The 23,669-nt window shown below is 40.4% G+C and overlaps 1 protein-coding gene across 1 annotated transcript in view; it reads right to left on the reverse strand.

Moving 5' to 3' along the window:
• Window positions 1–23,669, reverse strand: part of asap2a (ArfGAP with SH3 domain, ankyrin repeat and PH domain 2a) — a 247,896-nt gene that overhangs the window by 5,965 nt on the left and 218,262 nt on the right. The window contains exons 19-27 of the mRNA XM_059981912.1: window positions 21,761–21,876; window positions 20,244–20,311; window positions 20,044–20,151; window positions 19,384–19,621; window positions 16,036–16,194; window positions 13,553–13,742; window positions 12,464–12,531; window positions 10,704–10,810; window positions 7,645–7,767 (exon numbers count right to left, since the gene is read on the reverse strand). Coding sequence (XP_059837895.1) covers window positions 7,645–7,767; window positions 10,704–10,810; window positions 12,464–12,531; window positions 13,553–13,742; window positions 16,036–16,194; window positions 19,384–19,621; window positions 20,044–20,151; window positions 20,244–20,311; window positions 21,761–21,876 — 1,177 coding nt within the window. The remainder of the gene's footprint in view (window positions 1–7,644; window positions 7,768–10,703; window positions 10,811–12,463; window positions 12,532–13,552; window positions 13,743–16,035; window positions 16,195–19,383; window positions 19,622–20,043; window positions 20,152–20,243; window positions 20,312–21,760; window positions 21,877–23,669) is intronic.

The raw sequence follows: 23,669 nt of genomic DNA on the forward strand, positions 1-23,669 counted from the left end.
ATAAGAACGTACAAGGCATGGTTAGTGAGTTTGCACATGATACTAAAACAGGTAGTATAATGGACAATTAAGATTTTCAAAAAATACAGGGGAATCTTGTTCAGCTGAGTAAATAGGCCAAAGAATGACAAGTGGAGCTTAATTTGGGTAAGTGTGAGTGGTTACATTTTGGAAAGTCAAATCCAGGGAGCATTATGAATTGAGGGATCTTGGAGCGCAAGTACATAGTTTACTGAAATTGGAGTCACAGATAGACATGCTGGTAGAGAATGCTTTTGGCATGCTAGTCTTTGTGAGTCTGGGTACTGAGTATAAAAATTGGGAGGTTATGGTGGGGTTGTACAGGACACACTTGCATTCAACTTTGATCACGCTGCCAGAGATAGTAAGCTCGAAAGTGTGCAGGTAAGATCTACAAAGATACTGCCAGGATATGAGGGACTAAGTCATGGGGAGAGGTGGGCAGGCTAGTACCCAATTTCTCAACAGCTTAGGAAACAGATGTGATCATAAAGAGGTGTATAAAATCATGAGGGGCATTTAATCTTTTTTTAAACTCAGAGTTCAGCTGCCAATGACTCAAGGACATAGGTTTAAAGTGAGAGGGGTAAGTTTAAGAGGAACTTGAGAGGCATCTCCCCGGCCCCCCGCCCCCCCACACACACACAAATGGTGGTATCTATATGGAATCAGCTGCTAGAGGAAATGGTTGAGACAGGGTCAATAATAATTTAAGACAGTTGGACAGGTACATGGATTGGAAAGGTTTTTCTAACCAAGTTATTTATCCCCATTGATGAAAACACTGGCAAATGGGAATAGCTTGGATGGAGCATCTCAATTGGCATGCAGCAGATGGGCCACTGGACCTGTTTCTATACCATGTGACTCTGAAATACTATTGGCTCTACTATCCTAGAAGAGCTTGCTATTCTAATACTGTCCTAGACTGCAAAAATCACCATCCTTTTTCCATCCTGAAACATTATCTTTACATCTTCAGCTTCCTCATCCTTTATCTCCAATGGCCATCATGATTAATTTCTTCTTTTTGCTTACTTCATTTTCTTTTCTAGTTCACTAATATTCTCCTATGTCCCAGACACTAGGTCTGGTTCCTTTAATCATATCTTGCACTCTCAAGGAACCCACTGAGTCCATGACACCATCTCCTATGTCCATTCTCAAACACTCACTATCTTCCCTTTTTGTTAACCTCGTGTTAGTTGTTATTGTTAACCAGTTCCTTTTACTCAGTTAGCGAGGATGAATTGAAGTTATCAGCAGTGGTCTCTGAGTTAGGAAGTTGTGTTATTCAATTTCCACCCAACAGCCTAACACAAACATCTGAGCCCACGGCCCAGGATGGTACTCAAAGACTGCTCCAGTATAAGGTGCAGTCCTACAGAATAGATATTAACACTTTTGTGTCTTCCCTGTAAGGTGGGCAAATAAAATTCTACTTTAAGTATAAGATTTAACTCTGCAGTCTTAACCAATATTTGTTCCCCAGCCAATATTATTAGAATCTAGTCATTCTCCCTTTACTGCTAGAGGAAACATGAAATAATCGGCTCAAGCATTTCCCACAATTAGTGACCGAACTTCAATTAATAGTTTATCAGCTGTAAAACACTTTAGAATGCCTTATGTTCATAAAAGGTGTTGTAAGACTTAAAAAATCTACTACAAGACCATTCAGAAAACAGCATCTTATTCATTACTCAGCAAGACCTCAGTTCCTGCATTCCCTGTTAACTCATAGGCATTCCTGGTTCCCAAGCTCTATAAACTGCTTCTGATCTCTCTCTAAACTTACCTGTATCACAGATAAATTTATTATAATACTGTGTAATATTCTAAAAGGTGAATTAGAATTGTTTTTATATTAATGGGAATACCAACCATGGAATTTCTGCCACTTCATCCCTACCAATATCCTGAGCTTACCAGGCTATCATAGATTTACTGTAGACTGGTGGCTCAGTCGAATTGGAAACGAGAGGAGGCTACACAAAGGTCTGTGAGTGAGGTTTTAAAAAGGAGCATAAACAGGTTTCCAGCATTTTTACAGTGGCCCAGTGAAATCAGGAACGAAACAGGAGGCTACTCAGTCTGTGAGTGAGGTTAAAAAATGGGGCATTTGTGGGCTTTCAGCATTTTCCAGTGGCCCAATCTAATTGCAGTTCATCAACAATGGCAATTAAAAATAAGGTAGGGACAAGCAGAACAGCCTTTGTGTGGGAGGACCAGTTGGAGTGGGGAGGTTTTGGCTCATCAGGCTTGGGCGACGTAAGTATCTGGTAAGTTTCTTCTGATGAGTGTGAAGTGGTTCATTTCGGTAGGTCATATTTGAGGACAGAATATAATATTAATGGTAAGAGTCTTGGCAGCGTGGAGGATCAGTGAGATCTTGGGCTCAATGTCCATAGCTGCTGTGCAGGCTGATAGTGTTGTTAAGAAGGCATATAGTGTGTTGGCCTTCATCGATCGTGGCATTGATTTCAACAGCCGTGAGGAAATGTTACAACTATATAAGATCTTGGTCAGATCCCACTTGAAGTACTATGTTCAGTTCTGGTCACCTCAGGAAGGAGGTAGAGAGAGTGCAGAGGAGATTTACAAGGATGTTGCCCGGAATGGAGAGCATGCCTTATTAGAATAGGTTGAGAGATGACCTGATATAGGTGTATAAGATGATGAGAGGCATTGATCGTGTGGATAGCCAGAGGCTTTTTCACAGGGCTGAAATGGCTAACATGAAGGGGCTTAGTTTTAAGGTGCTTGGAAGGTAAGTTTTTCCAGAGTGGAGGGTGCGTGGAATGCACTGCCAGAGAAGGTGGTACAGGCGGATGCAATAAGGTCTTTTAAGAGCCCCTTAGGTAGGTACATGGAGCTTAGAAAACTAGAGTGCTATACGGTAGGGAGATTCTAGGCAGCTTCTAGATTAGGTTACATGGTACACACAACATTGTGGGCTGAAGGGCCTGGAATGTGCTATAGATTTCTGTTCTATGTTTATTAATTCTTCCTCTGTTAGTTCAAAATTAGAGTAGTAAGGATGGGTCCATGGGCTGTGTTGTGTTCTTTGTGTGAGATGTGGGAATTCAGGGAGTCATCCACCCTCCCAGATAACCACATCTGCACTAGGTGCAGCTCCTCAGAGAATGTGTTAAGAAACTGGGGCTGCAGCTTGATGACCTTCGGTCAATATGGGAAACTCAGGAGATGATATGAGCTACAGGGAGGTGGTCATCACCCTAAGTTGCAGGAGGCACGTCCCTAAGTGACTGTCAGACAAGGGAAAGGAAATTGACCACCAGTGCAGAGTACCCTTCAGGCTGTTCTGCTCAATATTAAGTATACCATTTTGCAAATTGTTGGGGAGGACAACCTACCGGGGAAGCCACAGCAACTGGGTCTCTGGCACTGTGGCTCAGAAAGTGTGGGGGGGGGGGAGGGGAGGGAGAAGAGGACTACAGTAATTATAAAGGGATTCTGTAGTTAGAGGAGTAGACATGAGATTCTGAGGACACAACAGAGATACATGGATGATATGTTGCCTCCCAGGTGCCAGGGTTAGAGACGTCTCAGATCGTGTCTAAAAGGGGAAGGTGTGCAGCCAGAAGTCCTGGTATATATTGGCACCAATGACATGAGTAAGTAAAGGGAGAAGGTCCTGAACAGCAAATTTAGGGAGCTAGATAGAAAGCTGAAAAGCAGCAGCTCCAGGGTAATAATCTCTAGTCTGCTGCCTGAACAAGGTGCCAACGAGAGTAAGAATAGAATGACTTGGTAGATGAATGCATGGCTGATGAACTGGTGCAGGGGGCAGTGTTTCAGATTTTGGGATCATTGGGATCTCTTCTGGGGACCTGTACAAAAGGGCCGGGCTGCACCTGAACCCAAGGAATACCAATATCCTTGTGGGCAGGTTTGCTAGAACTGTTGGGAAGGGTTTAAACAGATTTGGCAGGGAGATGAGAAAAAGTGACAAGGCTGTGGATTGGACAGTTGGTATACAAGCAGAGGTAATATGTAATAAGACTGTCAGGAAGAACAGACAGATGATAGGGCAAAATTGCAGTCAGGAATGAGTTGCAGTGTAATGGGGACAAAATTGAAAAGGATGATGAATACAGGATTGAAGGGGTTATATTTGAATGCATGCAGGATACGAAATAAGGTAGATCATCTTGTAGCGCATTTAGGGATTGGCATCACTGAATCATGGCTAAAGGTAGATTATAGTAGTTGGGAGTTTAACATCCAAGGATACACATTATATCGAAAGGACAGGCAGGTAGGCATGGGGGTGGTGTAAAGCGAACATTCGTAAAGCGGGGGTACAAGGTAAAAGAGGCAAGTGTAGATACAGTTGTCCCCTGCTTAATGAATGTTTGCTTTTACAAAAGACCTACATTAGTAACCTGTTTTCGCATTACAAAGAAGATTTTTGCTTTTACGAAAATTTTTCCCATATAAATTAATGGTTCTTCGCTTTACGCCATTTTGGCTTAAGAAAGATTTCATAGGAACGCTCTACCTTTGTAAAGTGGGGGACACTTGTATCAGATTGCTGGAAAATGATACTGGAGTTCGAGAGAGTCAATGGGCATAAGTGAATGAAGTTACTATTACTAGGGAGAAGGTGCCTGGGAAGCTGAAAGGTCTAAAGGAAGATAATTCACCTGGACTAGATGAACTACACCCAAGAGTTCTGAAAGGTGGCTGAAGATATTGTGGAGGCATTAGTATGGATCCTTCAAGTATCACTAGATTTGAGAATGGTTCCGGAGGACCGTGAAATTGCAAATATCAAGCACTCTTCAAGAAGGGAGAGAAGCAGAAGAAAGAAAATCATAAGCCAGTTAGTCTGACCTCAGTGGTTGGAAAGACATCGCCATCAATGGTTAAGGATGAGGTTTCAGGGTACTTGGAGGCACATGATAGAATCGGCCACAATCAGCATAACTTCCTTAAGGAAAATCTTTCCTGACAAATCAGTTGGAATTCTTTGAGGAAATAACAAGCAGGATAGACAAAGGAGAATTCGTAATATTCTGTACTTGGATTTTCAAAAGCCCTTTGACAGGGTGCCACACATGAGACAGTTTAGCAAGTTAAGAGCCCATGGTATTACAGGAATGATGCTAGCATGGATAGAGTATCGGCTAATTCACAGTAGGCAAAGAGTGGGAATAAAAGGAACCTTTTCTGATTGGCTGCCAGTGACTAGTAGCGTTCTGTAGCAACAGTCTCCTTTTACATTATATGTCAATGATCTGGATGGTGGAATTGAGGCGCAAAGGTACTTCGGAGTCCTGTGCAGGATTCCTTAAAGTTTAACTTGCAGGTTGAGTTAGTGGTGAGGAAGGCAAATGCAATGTTAGCATTCATTTCGAGAGGACAAAAATATAAACAGAAAGATCTAATGCTGAGGCTTTATAAGGCATTGGCGAGGTCTCACTTGGAGTATTGTGAGCAGTTTAGGGCCCCTTATCTGAGAAAGGACATTGGAGAGGGTTCAAAGGAGACTCCTGAAAAATGATTCCAGGACTAAAAGGTTTAACATGTGAGGTGTGTTTGATGGCTCTGGGCCTGTACTCGCTGAAATTTTAAAAAATGAGAGAGAACCTCACTAAGATCTATTGAAAGTTGAAAGATCTAGATAGAGTGGATGTGGAGAGGATATTTCCCATTGTGGGGGAGTCTATGACCAGAGAGCACAACTTCAGAATTTAGAACGACCATTTAGAAGGGAGATGAGGAACTTCTTTAGCCAGAGGGTGGTGAATCTGTGGAATTCACTGCTGCAGTCAGCTGTGGAGGCCAGGTAACTGAGTTTATTTAAAGTGGAGGTTAACAAATTCTTGATAAATTGGGGTGTGAAAGGTTATGGGGAGAAAGCACGAGAATGGTGTTGAGAGGGAAATGGATCAGCCACGATCATATCATGGAGCAGACTCAATAGGCCAAATAGCCTAATTCTGCTCCAATGTCTTATGGTCTATAATGTCAGTCGCTCTCTTTATTCTTCTGTTTCAAATTAGTTAACTGATAGCTTATTGCTTCATTAGCAATGCACACAAAATGCTGAAGTAACTCAGCAAGTTAAGCAGCATCTATGGAGGGATATGAAACCCTTTCTCAGCACTGGAAAGGAAGAATATAATGGCCAGAATGAAAACACGTAGACGGGGTGGAGTACAAGCTGACAAGTAATAGGAGAGTTCAGCTGAGTGGAGGATAAAAGGGAACAATGGAAGGTAGGTGGAAGAGAGCTGAAGGAGGAATCTGATAGGAGAACTCAGTAGACCATGGAATAAAAGGAAGGAAGTGGGAACCAGAGGAAGTTGACAGGCAGGTGAGGGAAGGGTAAAAGAATGGTTGAGGAGACCAGAGGAATGAGGGAAATGCAGTCAGTGGGCAGGGTGGGGGGAGGAAAACTGAGGGGAAGAGCTACTGGAAGCTAGAGAAATAAATATTGAAACTTTGAGCTTGGAAACTACGAAAATAGAATATGAGGTGTCACTCCTCCAACCTGCGATTGTCCTCACCATGGCAGTAGAGGCAGCCATGGACAGATATCAGTGTGGGAATAGGCACTGAAATTGAAATGAGTGGCCACCAGGATATCCTGGCTATTGCAGCAGATAGAGAGGAGGTACTCAACAAAGTAGATCCCCCAATCTGTGTTGGGTCTCATTTATGTAGAGGAGGCCTCACTGGGAGCACCAGATGTATTAAATGTTACTGACAGACTTCCAGGTAAAGCACCGCTTCACCTGAAAGGACTGTTTAGGACTCTAAATGGTGGTGAGAGAGGTGTCATACAGACAGATGTAGCACTTAGGAGTGTTGCAGAGTTAAATGCCAGGAGAGATATCAGTGGTAGTGGTGGTGATGGTGGTGGGGGGGGGGAGGGGAGAATGAGCAGATTGAGTGACTTCTGTGGGAAACTAAAAGGGGAGTTGTTGTTAGGTTATGGGAATGATCTGCCTGGTGGTGGGATCTCAATGGAGATGGGGAAGTTATGGAGAATGTGTTAGATGCAGAGGTTCATGAGGTGATAGGTGTCCTGGAAAGGAAAGCCTCATTCTGAGAACAGATCCAGCAAAGGTGGAGAAACTAAGAGAATGGAATAGTATTCTTACAAGGGACAGGTTGGGAAGAAGTGTAGTCAAGGTAGTTGTGGGAATTAGAAAGGGAAGAGAGGTGTTGGCGATGGAGCAAGCGAGTTTAAGGGCAAGGTGGAAGTTGGAGGTATGGATAAAATTGATGAGCTCAGCAGGAAGTAGTGCAGTCATCAGCTTTGCAGAGAAAAGGTGGGGAGTATTACTGGTGTAGGCTTGGAACATGAAGTGTTCTACACAGCAGATGAAAAGGCAAGCATAACTAGGGCTTGTGCGAGTGTCCCTGACTCACCCTAGGGTTTGCAAAAAATGGGAGGAGAGTTGAAGGAGAAGTTATCGTTGCTTCACTGAACATTGTTATACTGTAAATAACTACCTCAAAATATGATTCTGGATGGAAGTGTACTTAATATAAAGTTAGATCAGATTTGTTGTCTGCAACAGATAGAAAGTAATTTTAATTCTTTAACACAATCTTGAAACATTAACAATTATCTACACCACTTACCCACCACTCTGGATCTTCCTCACCATCAACAACAATAATCTCACCCTCTGAGAAAGTGAGCTCATCAGGATTATCTGCACTACAGTTGTAAGTTGCTTTTACTCTTCTTGGCTTAGACTTCATCTGAAACAATGAAAAACAAATGAAGTATCACAGACAAAGCAAGCTCACAAAACAATTTTGAGTAGTTTAGGCTGAATAATTTTACGCAAAACATTTTAGTTATAATGTTTCTTTCATAACTAGCAATTTAAGGGTTCATATTAATGATTATATAACTTAGACTGCATAAACACTTAAAATTTCAGTAAAAATCAAGTATTCCAAATGTCAGAATCAGGTTTATTTATCACATATATATTGAAACATACAAAGACATATGTCATTTGTGTTAGCAACCAACAAGCCCAAGATGTCGGACTAAGCATGTAAGTGTCATCATACATTCTGGCACCAACAAAGCACGCCCACAATACTCAGGGCACAATAAGCTACAAAACAAGCCCCATTCCTCTCTCCGTCCCAACAACCCACATACCCAGTCTCAAGACAGGCAGTCTTCAGACTCCAGCCTCCAGTGGACTTGTACTTGCAGACATTGATTGGGCCTTTGACCCCCCCACCCCACCCCCCAATGGATTCACAGACTCGAGGCTCCAGCCATTGGGCCTCAACTTCCAAATTACTGATCGACATTTGGGCTTTGACCTTCAGTAATGACTCAGAACTTGCCACACACACTTAGGTCTCAAACTGTAGATGGGCTGATGACAGGACCAGAACACTCCAGTCTTGCCAATTTGCATAGGTAGGGAGTCACTAGCTGTCATTCCTCCTGCCCACATTGAACTCCATTTCCAGAACCCATCGTATTACTAATAGTACATCTCTGCGTATCAAGCTCAATATTGACAATAATGCTCATTGAATTAGTCACTCCATTGCTATAGTTTTGATCAGTCTGACTAGCTGAGTCATCTAGCTGTCTTTCTAACAATACGACTGGATTAAGTGGTTTAATGTTCACTGTGGTATAATTTGCACCAATCTAAATTCTCATCAAAGGCTTATGTTAAAACCCATCAGTTAAAATCTTGAACAATACACACAAAATGCTGGAAGAATTCAGTAAGTCAGTTAGCATCTAAGGAGGGGAATAAGCAGTCAATGTTTTTGGCCGAGACTCTTCATCAGGACAAGAAAGAATGGGGCAAAACCCAGAACAAGTTGAGGGGGGTAAAGGAGGAGAAGCAGTACAAGCTGGCAGGTGATGGATGAGACTAGGAGAGAGGGAAGGGCATATGAATTAAGAAACTAGGAGATAATTAGAAGAGGTAAAGGGCTGAAGAAGGAGGAATGTAGAAGGGAGGAAGGGAACCAGAGGAAGATGATAGGTAGGTGAGAATAGAAGGGGTAAGAGGGAAGCCAGAATGGAGAATGGCAAAAGGGAGGGTGGGCAAATTACTGTAAGTTAGAAAAATCAATATTCATATCAGGTTGGAAGCGACCCAGACAAATATGAGATACTGCCTCTCCAACCTGAGTTTCACCCCATCAGTACTGTAGAGGAGGCCATGGAGCAACATATCAAAAATGGAATGACAAGTTGAATTGAAATGGATAGCCACCAGAGATCTTGCCTTTTGTGGCAGATAGAGTGAACTTGCTTGACAAAGCATACCCCCAATCTGTGTGAGGCCTTGCTGATGTAAAGGAGGCTGCACCAGGAGCACTGAATACAATATGTGACCACAACAGAGTCATAAGTGTCACCTCACCTGGAAGGACTGCTTGGGGCCCAGAATGTGGTAAGGAAGGAGGTATAGGGCCAATTGTGGCATTTATCACGCTTGCAGGGATAAATGCCAAGAGGGAGATCAGTGGGTAGGAACAAGGTGGATTGGGTCTACTCTGCCATTCTTACTAATCAAGAACCTATCACCCTCTTCTTTAAGTATACTCAATGACTTGACCTCCACAGCTACCTGTGGCAATGAATTCCAGAGATTCACCACCCTCTGGCAAAAGAAATTTCTCTTCACCTCTTTTCCACCTCTAAAGGGACGTTCTTCTATTCTGAGGCCGTGCCCTCTAGTCCTAGACTCCCCCACTATTGGAAACATCCTCTCCATATCCACTCCAGCTAGGCCTTTCAATATTCAATAGGTTTCAATGAGATATCCCCCGCTTTCTTCTAAACTTGTGAGTACAGGCCCAGAGGGATCAAGGGCCCCTTGTATGTTAACCTTTTCATTCTCGGGATCATTCTCATGAATCTCCCCTGGACTGTCCCAATGCCTTTCTTAGATAAGGATAGATGAGTACAGAGTAAACCCTACAGTACTGGGGTCCCGAGGTGGGGGGGGGTGGGGTGAGGTGGTGGGAGGGGAAAGAAAAGTGTTTAGTGGTAAGATACCTTTGGAGATGGCAGAAGGCTCATGATAGGTAAAGGCAAGGGGAGCCCTATGTCTGTTATGATGGCAGAAATGTAGGATGAGGGCAGAAGTGTGGGAAAAGAACGAGATATGGGTGAAGGCTGCATTGATGGTGGTGGAAGAGAAAAAAAAAGAGGACAGCTCAGATTTTCTAGATGGAAAGCCAAATCCTAGGAACAGATGTGGCAAAGGCACAAAAGTATAAGAATTGAAAGAGGGAATAGCATTTTTACAAGCGACAGAGGGTGAAGAGATACAGTGAAGACAATGATAAAAGTCAGTAGGTTTGTAAAAGATGTCAGTAGATGTCTTTTTCCAGAGATGGAGAAAGTGGAGAGGTGGACTAAGTAAATTTGAGGGAGGAGTTGGAGGAAAAACTGATGAAATTGATGAGCTCACTGGTTAAAGAAGCAGAGAACTTCAAGTCTTTCCTGATGGGGGATGGTCCCTTTCTGATAGGGACTGGATGTCCATAGTGGAAAAAAAGGAAATCAGGGTCAGGAGACTGAAAGTGATGGAAAGCATGTGAACTGCCACAGATGTAGACAGGAAGGAATTGAACGAAGGGAGACAAAATAAAAGTCAAGATTATCTTTTTTTTTACATGCTTGTCTATCTATTTACCATTTGAGACTTCCGTGGCATTGGTGCTGGAGCCTTGTTTAAATTTGCTGAATTAGGTGCATGCCCTGGCTTTTTTGGTGCAGCTTCAGATGTCACAGAAGCATCACCTGTTGGAAAGTGAATGGCAAAGAAAAGAAATGTTGATATATTTTGAATAAGTTTGAGACCATTATATATTTTCTAATCTTGTTTTCTGGCAGTTTCTGTAAAACTGGTTTGCTTAATATAGCATCTTTTGTGTTCTTTGGCGCAATTCAAATTGTTAGTTTTAATGTGATCATTGTAACACAGGGCACTGTGATACATTCCCACATGGAAAGATACAAAAAAAAAACAATGAAATATACAAGGGCTACCTGAGTTAGATATGACCTGACTTACAAAAATCTGACTTCATCCAAATCTTTTAATAAATTTTTCATATAGTTATTAGAATTTTAGCAATGGTTATTAATAACTTGATACAATATATATTCCATAAGTTTAGTTATGGGTAATTCTGGGGTGACTATTGAATGAACTGAAATTATAGCAAGTGTATGTAAAATTATACAATATGGGTTACTATTAAAAAAGTCATTTCTAGTTTACAATCAAATTAGTTTATGAGCAGTTCACAAATGGAACCCTTATGTAACCTGGGGATTGTCTGTATTTCTAATCTATCTTGTTGTATTGGTTCATGCACGTGTCCGCTGGGGCATGAGGAAAAAGGCCATGCTATTATCTGAAGTGTGTCACAAGGTACTTTTATGTCCAAATCATATGCAAAATTATTAGAGTATAATCATAGTGATTAATGCAGTTACTTATTTAAGTGGGCCTTGGAGACTTGAAGTCATGACTTGGATACAAGTATGCTACCTCTACAGGCATTCTGGATAACAGGGCTTTATCCAGAATAAAGCTAATTTAAAAACATGCTTGAAGATCTGTCCCATGGCATTTCCAGGATTCATATGTTAAACATGCGTAACATATGTAGTTCTGTCAATGTTATCATCTAAGCTAGAGACTTAATGGGCAAGTGAGAAAGCGCAAGAGAATGCAAATTCCCAGCACTTAACATACACATTGTCACGAGTTGAACAAGAAGTTGGAAATAATTACTTGTCACAGTTACACAGCACAGTAACAGCCTTTCAATCCAGCATCCTGGCTGTGACCAATAAACACCCAACTAAAAAAATTCCACTTTACTTTTCATACCCCTATCAACCACCTTTGCATCTGTGACGCTGCTGCAAGTCTTTCATTGTACCTGTGCATATAACGATAAACTCAACAACTGTCTCTAATTCTCCCAGCATCCAACACCAGGGCCAATTTACAACTGCCAATTAGCCTATCAACCGATGTGACTTTGACATGTGAGAGGAAACTGAAACACCCAGGTGAAACCCTTGAGGTTAGAACAAGAATGTTCAAATTCTTCACAGAAGCACCCAAAGATCAGGAAGAAATCAGGATATCTGGAGTTGTGAGCATCAGTGCTATGCACCATACTGTCCTGTGCTGTTTCCAAATCATACCACTTTCTGCTCTTTCAATGTTGAAAAAGCATTAAAATGTGATAAATCTATAATGTGTAGGTATCTATCAATTAAAAAGATTTCTACTTTAATTACATTGAAGGACAAAAAAATCCTAAAGTATCATAAATATCTTACAGAGAGTAAAGTGTAGCTAAAGTTCATCTTCTCTGCAATAATGTATCTCTATCATTAGAGATGAATTGCTGATAAAATATGCTCATTCACCTGAAGGCAGTGCTTGTATTGATCCAAGAACTGTTGATGGTCTTTTGGGTGTGGATGTTCGATCAGAACTGTGAACAGATGACAGATATGTTCTATATGAGCAAGTAAATTTACTTAGTTGATATTTTTCTTCAAGTAACCGTTTCTATCACTACTGCTCTGGATCCTTGCTTCATATAGCTGAGGAAGTGAATATTTTACATTGGCAAGATGGGCACTTGGCAAGATTCTTTACATGAAACCACCCGTGCAAGTCTAGGGCACTATTCCCTCTAAGCTGAGTGGCCACACTGTATCTGAAATGCTCCCACACACATTAGTTGCAACACAGATGAATTTTCTTTTATATTATGATTTATTAAAGTGCCACACAGTTTTCAGGCCATGTAAAGTTTTCTTGCTCAGAGCAACGGTTGATCCACGCAGCTATAAAAAACAAGGGACATTGATTCAACAATGTTCAAATCTTAAAATAAATATTGTCACGCAATATGTGATGAAAAGCTGCCTGTCTTCCCTAGAGTTACAAGTCTTATCACCACAGTGCATTAATAAACATCCTATTGCTGCAAAATCATTTGTTACATTTACAAAAAAATCCCATGGCTGAACTATATACATGATACTAACTACAGTAGAGAATTAAATAAAACTGATTGAATTAAAAAACAAGATACATATTTTTTGATCTTATTGTTGCAATTTCTAACTTTTATTTTATCTAACAATCCTTTCCAACCATTCCCAGAGGTTTTCAGAGCAGCTCACATGAAAAAAGTGCACTATATATTTTTTAAAAAGGCATAAAATTAAACACCAAAATAGATCTTCTTTTAAACCAGGAATAGAATCCACAAAAACACAGTGAATGAGGAAGATCATTTATCTGACACAATTCATTCTTCTATTTCAAAAAACCTACAGTTTTTTCATCCAATGTCTTGGAAGTACTACCAAAGATTATGCTACAAAAGCCCATATCCTCATTTGTAATTTGTTCATGTCACCAATTTTAGCTGTTCACATTGTCTAAAAGAAACTCATTAAAGAATGATCATAGTCATAGGTTACATATATAAAAGCTATTACCTGGACAATGATTTCTGTTGTGAAGTGCGAAGTGGTGGCTGTGGAGGCAGTGGCGGCGGGGGTGTTTTTTTGTTCTGGGAAGCTTGCAGAGAACCTGGTTGCTGCTGTGAAGGTTGCGACTGCTTTACCTGTAGGCTCATTGCTTCAATAACACTGTTAGTTTTTGCCACTGGAGCTGGAGGTGAAGGATCTAAAGAATAATAACAAACTTGAAAACAAAGAAAGACATACAGTTCTTTTTTATTTACCAATTTCAGCATCTGGGCACGACCAGAAAGGCCACATCTGTATGGCCATTCAGGTGATTCAAGGATGATTACTTTCTTGAACTGCTGTAGTCATTCTGGTGAAAACACTTTCACAATACTGTTGGGGAGAGTGTTCCAGGAATTACAGTAGATGCAGTAACAATAAAGAAAGAATGATATACAGTATTTCTAAGTCAGTTCGTATTTGGCTTGGAAGGCAAACTACAGGTGGTGGTATTCTCATGCACCTGATCCACTTCCCCATTCTAGTGGTAAAGAAACCAAATTTGAGAATCAACACTGGAATAGTCTTGGCAAGCACAGCAAAGGACATTACTGGATGGACATGCCTGGTTGTCTTGCTTTGTAGTGGCGCTAGAAGCACTCTTAATGATGATTGTTCAAAACCCTGAGCCAAAGTACATTGTGTGGCCTTGTTAGGTTCTTCCACAAGAGTTTGCATCATTTCCAAGGTTTCAAATATACTTTCAGAATAGTCTAAAGTTCTAAATATTTCATCTTCAACAGAGCTATGTATGGACTCTCTAAATCAAAGAGGTCATAAAGAAGCCTGGCAGCAATAAAAACAAAAAAAAAAAACCACACAATACAATTATTTTTAAAAGTTACCTATGATTCTTGTTAACTAGATTTGTTATTGTCATAAATAATATGTAGTCTTTGAACATCCCTTCTAGAACATAGAACAATGTTGTGCCAATCATGTAACCTACTCTAGAAACTGCCTAGAATTTCCCTACTGCATAACCCTCTATTTCTCTAAACTCTATGTACCTATCTAAGAGTCTCTTAAAAGACCCTATTGTATCTGCCTTTACCACCTTCACTGGTAGTGTGTTCCATGCACTCACCACTCTGTGTGAAAAATGTGTCTCTGACATCCCCCTTGTACCTACTTCCAAGCATCTTAAAACTATGCCCCCTCGTGTTAGCCATTTCAGCCCTAGGGAAAAGACTCTGGCTATCCACACGATCAATGCCTCTCATCACTTATACACCTATATCAGGTCACCTCTCAACCTATTCTAATAATGCATGCTCTCCAATCCAGGCAACTTTTGTATAAATCTCCTCTGCACTCTCTCTAGAGCATCCCCATTCTTCGTATAATGAGGTGACCAGAACGGAACCTAGTTCTCCAAGTGGGGTCTAACTAAGGTCTTATATAGCTGTAACATTACTTAATGGTTCTTGAACTCAATCCCACGGTTGATGAAGGCCAACACACCCTACACCTTCTTAACAACACTGTCATTCTGCGCATGGACATGGACCCCGAGATCTCACTGATCCTCCACACTGCCAAGAGAATTCTTAAACAGAAAATCCTTTTCTGTTTAAGGATTTGATCTTCCACACAACCTCTTTCTGATTCACAGGATGCAAAGGGTGAAAGCAATAAGGTAGTCAAGTGATTCAAAAATCACTGGAATCACCATGGGATTATTTCTACAGTTGGTATTCAGAATACCTGATAAAAATATCCAAACACTCCTGCGTGAATTGGTTGCCCAAGAAATATTACAGCAGTTCAATAAGAGAATGGAGTTAAGAAGTGAATTTTCAAGGTAGTATTAGATTTTAGAAAATGGATCACAGCCTATTTTACCAAAATGTCTCAACATAGGCTTGCCAAAGAATGTGTAAGGTGAGATGATATATGGGAAAACCAGAATTCAAGGACATGAGATGTTTTCTTCCTCTCTCTATGCTTGCAGAACTAAGAATTTATATAAATGGCTGAAGTTGTAATGATGTAAATGGGATTTTAAAAAAAGAGTATAAAGTAAGTCATTACAGGAGATCATTTCCTTTCAAAATTACTGGTATAAGTAGTTGGTAGCAAATGTGCTTACTCAACCAACTGGATGATACCCAAACCAATACCATATGTGGTCAATGGATTATTTATTGGTCATTATTCATGAGCAGAACAGGTTATTCATAGTTGCATAAAAATACCACCTGAAAATACTTCTTACATTTACCAGCAGGCTGTTTGCTAGGTTATAATTGATCACTTGCAAATAGTCAAATCCAATTTTAAATCAAATAAGTTTACATTATTTTGAATCACATTGTCAGTAAAAACAGCAAAGAAAAAGGAATGACAATCTCATTTTCGTTAATTCAGGTGCCTTATATGGATAAGTCAAATACATGCTTGATATATAATAATATCTAACATCTAAACTATATTAACAACACACATACTTGCTGTTGCTGATGTCACCCGGATTGGTGGTATAGGTGGATGAAGATTTGGAGGATCTGAAGCAGATCTTTGCCTACTTGTAGTATCCATTCCAACTGGTGCTGACTTCCAAACACTTGATGATGTAGTTGTCTGAATACCAGGAACCAAAGGTTGAGCTAAGTTCAATGCAGAAAAATTAAATTCAGAATAACATCACATATCACCGCTTCTATCTTAAAATTTTACAAATTGTTAGTTTCAGAAGCATATTTCCTTGCAAACAAAAGCAATTTCTGCACCAACATATTAAATTAACTTGCCACCATGTAAATAATGTGACACTGGGATTGAACAGGTTTCGTGTGCTTTTGGTGGAGAGCTCAGACAATCAAAGGTGTATTTATTTGTCCCGTATGTCTCTTACAATTGCAAGTTGCTGCTGGATAGTAAGAATATCAATTTCTGAAGGATTATCCCATCAATGAGTTGCTTGATGGACTTATTGCATACCATTGTTGTGTTATCGCCTGGGCTCATTGCATACGATTGTGCTGAGAAGCTGTGTGGTCCAAAAAGAAAAGTGCAAGTGATTCTTTTGGACATTTTTATTGTGATATTGTGATTGCAAGACCATGTTGGAGATTGGTAATGTAAAATACTGCACATCCGTTTCACTGGTGAGACTGATGGCAGGGCAACTGCCATCAGTTGTTGGGCAGACAAGGCCCTTATGCCATGGAATCACCTCTTGTGGTTGCCAGCAAAAGGACACTGGAACTGGCTGTGTGTTGCTGGATTTCATACTGCCTTGGGGGCTGGCCCCTCCTGTCAGTGCTGCCTTCTGGTGATCACCATAGTCAAGTGCCATCTCTGCCAGGGCCTTGGCGACCACATTCTTCCACTGCGATCTGTCTGCAGTCAAACCTCTTGCAGTGAGGTTGGTCCACTTCTTGAAGTTGTCGATCCAGGTGTCTGCCTCAGGAGCAGGTTCCTTCTACTCTGCCTTCAAGCACAGTGCGTTCCAGTGTGTCATCAGTTCTTGAGATATGTCCAAAATAGTGGTTTCCTTTGGATAACGGCTTCCAGAAGTATTGGTTTCGTGCCAATATTTTCTAGGATGAAATTGTTGGATCTCCTTTCAACATATGATACCCTGAGGATCTATCTGTATGTCCACATCTCAAATGCTGTCAACTTCTTTTCATCAGCTGCTTTTAGGGTCCATGTTTCACAGCCATATAGGGCTACTGGCCAGATGAGACTCTTGAGGAGGCGCCTCTCGGCGTCAGTGCTCACAGATTTATCTTTCCAAATGTTCCAGAGTTTGGTAGTGCTTGTGCGTGATCACTTGGTGGAAGAACAAGCTGGACCAGGACAATTTGGGACTTAGGCTATATTTTTTTCTCTCTTTGTGACTGTAGGTTTTTTTGAAATCATAACCATATGTGCTATGTGCAGTGTGCAACATGCTATGTGTTGTTAGTAATGTGTTTTGCACCTTGGCCGAAGAGGAACGCTGTTTCATTTGACTATATTCATGTATGGTTGAATAATAATTAAACTTGAAAGTTGGAATTTGAATAATGACATCTTTTAGGATTTGTATTATTATTTATTTATCTCCATGGCACAAAAGAATATTCCACCATTTATGGAAATAAAAAATCAACTTTAATTTCATCTGATCAGTAACCTCTGCTACTTTGCCCTCTTCCCTGTCTGTTCCTAGACTTCTCCCAAAGTTTCCACAACTTCACATCTTTCTCCAATTAATCGCCTACCTCCCCTCACATGCTCTCTAAATACAATTTGCCTATGATACTCACCTACTGAACCCTCAACAGTACCAAGGCAGCTATAATAAAATGACATCCCATGTGACAATGGTCAAATACCCCTCAGCCTGTACACAGATCACACTATCTTCCTCCAGCACATCTCCTCCTTTCAATAGCTCGATCATCTACAATGACTTCCTTTCCCTTTCCAATTTCTGCAGTACAATTGATGTTGTCTGCCATGGATGTAAAACTTTGGATGCACCCCTCCCCCCATGCCTTATCAACACAAAGTCAAGGAAAGTCTAAGCCATTTTCTTTGGTGTCTTTTAGAAACTCTGTTCCTGGTTTAGCACTTCCCTCCACTTGGACTGATATGATGATGAGCTTCTTATGTATGGCGAAGTGGTTAAAATTGGAGATGTTTAGAAGACCAGAAATGGCAGGGTGGAGGGCATTTTAGAAAGTTGTTGGATTGGAAACAGCTGCAAAGCTAGAGAGAGCAAAGCCACAGAGTGAGTTAAAAAAAAAAGGGACAAGTATTTAAAATACAGGCATTGCTTAACCAAAAGCCAATATAAATCAATGAACAAGTGGATGATCAGTGAATGAGGCAATGGAGAATGGATTGTAGAACTCAGGCCAGGTCAAGTCTAGAGATAACAAAAGCATGGAAGAACAAATCTTTGAAGCAAAAGCAATACGCTGGTCACAAACCCATACATGTAGAGGAAAGAGGGGAGGGAAATGGAGAATTAACACTCATTTCTACTGTGAAAGGGGCCAATGGGGTGATATTATAAAGGTACAGATGTAGGGTCTTATTAATGTCACAAATAAGATTTGTCTGTTGTCTGTCTGAAATAAAGATTGTTTTGCAACGTGATACACTTAAAGACATGTTCAAAAGTACATGCGATCCCTGGCACCCTTTACTGAAGGAAGAAAAAAGAACACCTCTGTTGCAAAGAATTAGTGATCAGCAGGCTGCTTTTGCTATTGGACATCTTGGTCCTCATCTATGGTCTAAGTTAACAGAAGTGGAACCACCCCAGTGTGATAGATCAAACTACGAAAATGCAAACTCAAAAGAGCAGACATCTCTAAGCAAAAATACCATTTTTTTCCTCTAACAGGTAGAGGGCAGCTGTGAAATTTAAACATTCAGCAACATGTTTCCCAAAGATTGACTGAATTTCTCAAATAATGTTATTCTCAGCTCATTTTAGCTGGTGGGCTATTGAGAGCCTGTGATTAAACTTTAAGCTGAAAGCTTAATAGTGCTCTGTGAGCACTTAGCATTCAGTAGCCAGTAATATACATCTCTCTCTCAAGATGCTTATTAATTCACAGCCCACAATGCTGGAGTCATGGCCAGAAGTCAGTGGATTGAATCCAGTTTGGCAGAACACTGTCAATTTTCTTCTACCACCCCTCAACTATCCCAGCAATTTTTGTACTATTTAACATTTATCCCTCTAACCTTCCAGAACCTGTTATTAATTACGGGAAAATATAGTTAAAATATATTAGAACACATAAGTATTGAAAAAAAACATCAACTTCCCTCAGATGCAAATGACTCACCTTTGTTGATGTTCCTTGGCGGAAGAGGAGGAGCAATCGTTACAGGAGCAGGAGGGCTGGAGCTCAGTACAGTTCCATATGTCTCATTATTTAGTATACTTGGAATGAATGGTCGCTGCTTGTCTTTTATGGTTGAATCTCTTGACAGCACTGCATGAGATGCTGGAGGCTGAAGCTGGTTTACTCCTGACTGATATGATAATTGATAGAAACTGATGGGTCTATTGGGACTGGATTGCTGAAAAGGATGGGTTTTGTTAGAGCTTCATTAGGGTTGAAAAATTCTCATTCAACATTTTCCTCCATTTGCAGTCCTGCACAACATTTTATATTTATCTACGGTACTACCTTATATGATTAGCATAAAATATTAAAATCAGAATTCTAGCAGTACAAATATGGTCCTTTTGAATCAGATAATTTAAGTTAAGACTTGGAAGATTTCAAAAGCTTTGATATGCCCAACATTCAGGATTACAATTGAAGTCTACATAGAAAAGCAATGAAACTGTTTAAGCGGCAATAATCCTGGATGGTGCCAAGGCAACTACCTGGAAAAAGCATTATATTGCTTTAATTTATAAACATTTACAAATACAGCAGATAAAACAAAGAGATAAAAATATTAAAGGAATATGTTTCTGACTGTCACATCTCTACCTTGTCTTCAATATCATCATCACTTTCATCCAAATCTTCATGATGCAACCTCCATTCATATTCTACATGCACATGTGCATTGAATTTTCCTGATAATGATTGTATAAGCTGAAAATCAAAATCATGATTTTTGAAGTTGCATAAATATAAGTGATATATTGGAATAATTACAATAAGAATAAAGTAAATATAGAACGTACCACTTCTTCACACTGAGCATGTTTTAAGCGTTTAGCTATATCAAGTGGTGTTTCCCCTGCTTCATTGGCTAAAATGAAACAACAAAATCAATTCAAAGTATTCTGTTTCAATTGAACAAATCTGTCATACTAAAATTTAAAGTGTCTTAGCTGTAGGTTTCAAGACCTTCACCAGATATAAAAACACTGGATTTCAGATGTGCAAAAGCTACATGTTAACAAAGAAAGAGTGGCAAAATCGTGCACACTAAGGGTGTGTTAAAGTATTATTTCAGAAACAGCGTTTATTTCTTCTGATCAGGGTTTGAAAACAAATGTCCTCTGGCAAGAATTCACTTTACCTTCACAATGGGTTTCTCTTGTATACTAGTTTGGGTAAATTTACAGAAACCACAGGAGAGCTGCATAAGCATAATCTCTCTTTATAGTTTCAAATACTGTTATTGAAAAATGTTCAGTTTATACCATTAGTTTACAGGGTAGTCTATTCTCTGTTTAATTTTCTCATATGCAAATCCAATACATTAAATAGTACATGATTTGGAACTCTTACTGAGAAAGAATGCAGGAGAAAGCATTTAGATCCTGCCACAGAAGTTATTCTTGAATGAAGTCTTTTAAAATGTTTGACACTAAATTATAGCAATCCACATAATCAAGATCAAAGTCATTTAGGCCATCACTTCTGTGGTAATATATGAAAAGTCACAGGTGTTCATGCATGAAATGTTGCAATAGGAGTAAAATGCAGTGCCATATCACTTTTATTGTAACATTTCATATTTTTCCTTCTCAACTAACAATTTAAATGATTCAACAAGCTTTCAAACGAATTGAGCAGTCTATACTTAAGTAGACAGTCGAGAAAAAATTCCAAAGACCCTGCACCCACTTATACTCTTATTTTTCCTGTATGTACTTTGTTACCAAGTAACAGAAACAATCTTCCTCAGATCATTGCCCATACCCGTCCATAAATTAAGATCTATATGAAGTGCCTCATTATTTTGCATAGTCCAATTAACCATAAGCAACCTTTAATTCAGCTTTTTAAATTTGTTGTATTTATATAGGCAGAGAACAAATTGATTTCATTCTAACCTTAACTGCTAAAGGAATTAAACTGTACTGTTTTAATGAAAATTTACAGGTGTAAATTTAGCTATAATGAGAAAGACTTAAAACATTATCAGAGGTCATTAACAATTCCTATATAATACTACATATGGCCAGAATGAGCCCAACTTGACATAGTCAATGAGAAGTATTTCAAATTCTATTTTGTTCACTTGATCTTCATGAGCCTCGTCTTCCTTTCCCAACTCTTGAGTTGGGAAAGGAAAACAAGGCACAAAATGTTTATGAACCTTATCTTATTTTGTTATCGCTTTTGGGAAACTGAATGATCTGACATACATTTGTTATTTCTTCTGTTCGTGTACTAGGATATTAAACAATGCTTAGTTATAGAAGGGACAGTCAAGCATTAAAAGGAATATGATCTTAAAGGAACATACCTATTTCAATGGAAGCTTTGCCCCTCAAAAGCAACTTAAGACACTCCACATTATCATTCAGACAGCAATAGTGTAATGCTGTACTGCCTTTGTTAGTCTGTTTATCAAGATTCCCACTGTTGGATCAAATATGAAAAATTCATATACAGGGTTACATTTATGACAATTTCCTTAACGTCATTAAATGTTTGTAATGCAAACATTTAAGGTAATATCAAAAACAATACAACTTTACATGACTGGGCTAATTGGTCTGAATAATTATATAGTATAAACTATAAACTAAAATCTCTTTGAGTTGAGGACACATTCTCATGCAAAGTGGGTATTTTTTTTGAGTTCTCATAATTATTTAATATTGGTTTTCCAAACGTACAAGACATTGGGTAAGACAAAGATTAATGTTATTGTCATCTACCTAGATAACCTAGCTGTGTGAGGCTGAAAGAACAAATATACAAATTGAGGTAAAAAGAGAATGCTGATGCTGGAATCTGGAGCAACAAATAAGATGCTGAAGGTATTGAAATTCACTTAGTTCAAGTCCAACACCTCTCCCCCCATTCTTAATTTGCATCAGTTTCAGACTACTACAAATCCTCAAACTCTCATGCTAACAACAACACACACAGAATGCTGGTGGAACACAGCAGGCCAGGCGGCATCTATAGGGAGAAGTGCTGTCGACGTTTCGGGCCGAGACCCTTCGTCAGGACTAACCAAAGGGAAAGAAAAATAAGAGATTTGAAAGTAGTGGGGGGAGGGGGAAATGCGAAATGATAGGAGAAGACCGAAGGGGGTGGGGTGAAGCTAAGAGCTGTAAAGATGATTGGCTAAAATGATGCAGAGCTGCAGAAGGGAAAGGATCATGGGATGAGAGGCCTCGGGAGAAATAAAGGTGGAGGGGGGGGGAGACACCAGAGGGAGATGGAGAACAGGCAAACAACTAAATATGTCAGGGATGGGGTAAAAAGGGGAGGAGGGGCATTAACGGAAGTTAGAGAAGTCAATGTTCATGCCATCAGGTTGGAGGCTACCCAGCCGGTATATAAGGTGTTGTTCCTCCAACCTGAGTTTGGATTCAATTTGACAGTAGAGGAGGCCATGGATAGACATATCAGAATGGGAATGGGGCGTGGAATTAAAATGTGTGGACACTGGGAGATCCTGCTTTCTCTGGCTGACAGAGCTTTGGTGTTCAGCGAAATGGTCTCCCAGTCTGCGTCGGATCTCACCAATATATAAAAGGCCACACCGGGAGCACCGAACACAGTATACCACACCAGTCGACTCACAGGTGAAGTGTCGCCTCACCTGGAAGGACTGTCTGGGGCCGTGAATGGTGGTGAGGGAGGAAGTGTAAGGGCAGTTGTAGCACTTGTTCCACTTACAAGGATAAGTGCCAGGAGGGAGATTGGTGGGAAGGGACGGGGGGGACGGGTGGACAAGGGAGTCGTGTAGGGAGCAATCACTGCTGAAAGCGGAAAGGGGGGGGAGGGAAAGATGTGCTAGGTAGTGGGATCCCATTGGAGGTGGCGGAAGTTATGGAGAATTATACGTTGGACCTGGAGGCTGGTGGGGTGGTAGATGAGCACAAGGGGAACCCTATCCCGAGTGGGGTGGTGGGCGCATTTCCTGCACATCTGCTCTCACCCCATCCGCCCGCCACCCCACTGGTGATAGAGTTCCCCTTGTCCTCACCTACCCCCCCCCACCAGCCTCCAGGTCCAACGTATAATTCTCCATAACTTCCGCCACCTCCAATTGGATCCTACTACCTAGCACATCTTTCCCTCCCCCACCTTTCTGCTTTCAGCAGGGATTGCTCCCTACGCGACTCCCTTGTTCACTCGTCCCCCCCATCCCTTCCCACCAATCTCCCTCCTGGCACTTATCCTTGTAAGCGGAA

This window comes from Hypanus sabinus, chromosome 10 (assembly GCF_030144855.1).
Source record: "Hypanus sabinus isolate sHypSab1 chromosome 10, sHypSab1.hap1, whole genome shotgun sequence".
NCBI lineage: Eukaryota > Metazoa > Chordata > Chondrichthyes > Myliobatiformes > Dasyatidae > Hypanus > Hypanus sabinus.